At 40.8% G+C, this 3,061-nt stretch overlaps 1 protein-coding gene across 1 annotated transcript; it reads left to right on the forward strand.

The window, feature by feature from the left end:
- The first annotated feature begins 772 nt into the window (after nucleotides 1-772).
- Nucleotides 773-2,369, forward strand: LOC104953332 (stabilin-2-like). The gene is made up of 4 exons (XM_010780263.1): nucleotides 773-892; nucleotides 1,392-1,487; nucleotides 1,803-1,844; nucleotides 2,112-2,369. The coding sequence occupies exons 1-4, from the start codon at nucleotides 824-826 to the stop codon at nucleotides 2,367-2,369; spliced, it is 465 nt and encodes a 154-aa protein (XP_010778565.1). The 5' UTR covers nucleotides 773-823.
- The last annotated feature ends 692 nt before the right edge of the window (nucleotides 2,370-3,061 follow it).

A 3,061-nucleotide genomic window follows, 5' to 3' on the forward strand; every position in this document is an offset into this window, starting at 1 on the left:
TGAAGAGGACAGGTTATCCAGGTCATCAGAAAGAGATCTCCGGTTCTCGGTCAGCGGAGCGTATCTGTTCTGGATTGGCACACTTGGTGGTTTAGGAGGATTGTTTGTAGTTCTCCCTTTAGCAGCTGTCCTAGGCTGTTTCCTAGTATGAATAGGGGTTGAAGAGGCGCTCTTCCTGGGTGATAACAATGCAGGCCAGCTGGTCGCATCACAGATTTCAGAGGGCTGGGCTCTGCCTGTTGTTCGTCCTCCCAAATCCCATGGAAATTATTTACTCTTAGGTTTTGCACTCAGAGAGTTCCAGGGAGGACTACCACTTGTAGATTTATTACCCGGTACACAGCCCTCCTGTTCCTTGGAATCCTTGTAGCTGCTAACTAGCTGTGAGTTAGCATGCCTTTGTCCATTCTTTTGCAACACTGGTAAAGTGGTGTCATTCAAACCTAGTCCATTCACTTCAACGTTAACTTCCTACCGTTGCATTTTCATTTCCAACACGGCCATCTTCTGTAGAGAACGGAGGCATTTTACTGATAACTAGCTTAAGCTAAATAGCATGCAGTACCAGGCTTTAGCTGTTGCTAGGCCACGCTACTATAAGACTGAGGTCGTCGTAAAAATATTGAAATATGGCTGAAACCCTCCATCTATTTAAGACGAATAACTGTCCCAGTAATAAGTTAATGTCCAGGAGCCGCTGCTCGAAGTTTTCAGAAAAGAAAGAGGCAAGAGCAAGCACACTTTGCTGTAAGTACTTAAGAAGACTGTCAAGAACTGTCTATTTGTCTGTCTGCAGAGTGAGTGTGTTTGTAAAACTGGTTACATGGGGAACGGCATCGAGTGTGATCTCATTAACCCGTGCCTCGAGAAAAACGGAGGCTGCCACGATTTGGTAAGGACACGCACGCACGCACGCACGTACGCACACACACACGCACAATAACACACGCACGCACACACGCGTTTGTGTCATATTGTGTCAGCAGTGAAAATATTATTGCATTTATTCACCTAGAAATATAAGGGTTGCTTTTTGAATGTATGTCATGCTAATTGTTTAAACAGGTATGTGCCACAACAACATATGAAATCCCAGAAACACGTTAAATCAATATCCCAAATGAGCTGTTCACAAAAATATTATTAAATACATACAGATTAGCACTGTAAAAATATTTGTTTTCTCTTCTACTAGACTTCCTCTCGATAACTGGTTAATCTTATTTTTTCACACATAAGCACACAGCCTTGGTGCATCATCCATATTAACAAAAACAATATCTATTTATATCTTGCTAAACATCATACATGCCACATATTAATTTGTGTTCATTGTGTTATTGCTGTGTCCTCTTCCATTCCCATGCTCCCTTTCTGCTGCACACTGCCAGGCAAAGTGTGAGTTCTCTACGGGGGGAACACACACCTGTACCTGTCCTGATGGATACGCTGGAGATGGAACCCTCTGCTACGGGACGTTACCGGACGTGAGTATTTACATGTATAATTATGTCCCTTCCTCTTTTCCATACACACATACTCATACAGTTTTTAAAATCACATTCCTTTTATTTACATTTCATTATTGTCTATTATTTTGCAATCACTATTAAATTAACATTATAGTTTGTGTATTTATTTTTCTCTATCTATAAAATTGTAATTTATTTAATTTCATCCCCTCTGTCACCCACTTTCAAAACTCTCACTATACTAAAGTCACTGGTTGCCCAAATAATACTTTTTAAAAAAAGGGGAAGATTGAAGCTGCTACCAAAATAACTCTGTTTTTGTGTTTGTAGGAGCTGGAAATGAATCCATTGCTGATGCATTTCAAACAACTGGTGTGTGTGAGCTCTTTAGTTCCTCACTTGTTCAAGTTTCTGTTTTAGAAATAACTACATTTAACATGCTTGGTGATTATACTAGTTCACTCATAAAGTAATGCAGTGTTGTCTCAATTTACATGTAGAAACAACCTGCTGACTTGGTAAAGAATTGAGCCAAAACCATAAAACCTAGGCTGTACGCTCTTTCTGTCAACGTAGATGTAGCTGAAAAGATAAAATCCGAAGATAACACAATGTATATTTTTGTGTGTGTGTTTTTAGAGGCACAGGGACCTCACTGAGGACCTGAGTGGGAACCTCACACTGTTGATTCCGGTCAGAGGAGCTATGGTTAACATGACTACAGCTCAGACAGATTTCTGGACCAGTCGACACCACCTGCCTCTCTTCATACGGTCAGTTGCTTCACACACTGATCACATACTTGTAGCAGATACCCCTTTCCCACCGAAGCGGTTCCAGGGCCAGTTTGGAGAACCGAAAACATCAGGATTAATAAACCTGAGCAAAAATAGTTAATGCGAGTACAGGGAAGAGAATAAAGCTGTAACAAGCAGTAGCGCTGAGCAAAGTGACTAGAAAGCAACCACGCACTTAAAAACACAAATACTGTATATAAAGTCAGGCAATAGTGAACCGCAGTGACGCGTCCTAAAACCCGGAAGTAAGTTTGCATTGTTACCACTTCCTTCGACAAAAAGCAATGCATTTTCTCCATAGGATTTTGGAAAATATCTGAAATAAGGTCTGTGGTTGGCACACATTGAAGAGACAGATCACATTTTGTTCTACGACATTAAATACATCAGCAGTGACCCCACTGGTGATTTTTGATGAGTTTACATGTCTGAAAAACGATGGTTGTTAACATGTGGCCGAATAGGACTACAGAAGTTGTCGAGGCCGTTGTACGTCATTACGCCAAAAACGTAAACACTCCCGCTAAGTTTGTTTGCCCTGTTCTGCTTGAAAGCAAGTACCTGCGCTCTTGCAAACTGTTAAAACAAACGCTTCAAATTGTACAATTTTGAATCTGTAGTTTTGAATATGGATCTTAAGCTGGCGTGACGTTGAAGCAGCGACCCTGCTGTAGTTCGTTTATAGCATAACATTAGCATTTTGCTTCTGGCGACTAGATTTATGATTCGAAAATTATAAAAGTAGTGTAGACATGTGGATATTATCCGGCTGAACAAAACGTGATCTGTTTC

This window comes from Notothenia coriiceps, unplaced genomic scaffold (assembly GCF_000735185.1).
Source record: "Notothenia coriiceps isolate Sejong01 unplaced genomic scaffold, NC01 NC01_scaffold00021527, whole genome shotgun sequence".
In the NCBI taxonomy this organism is placed as follows: Eukaryota; Metazoa; Chordata; class Actinopteri; order Perciformes; family Nototheniidae; genus Notothenia; species Notothenia coriiceps.

Bases quoted from the DNA above. Each gene is read 5' to 3' on its own strand.
- LOC104953332 (XM_010780263.1), top strand. From the start codon at position 824: ATGGGGAACGGCATCGAGTGTGATCTCATTAACCCGTGCCTCGAGAAA. The intron at 893-1,391 runs GTAAGGACACGC...GCACACTGCCAG, and splicing joins ACGGAGGCTGCCACGATTTG to GCAAAGTGTGAGTTCTCTAC. The intron at 1,488-1,802 runs GTGAGTATTTAC...TTGTGTTTGTAG, and splicing joins GCTACGGGACGTTACCGGAC to GAGCTGGAAATGAATCCATT.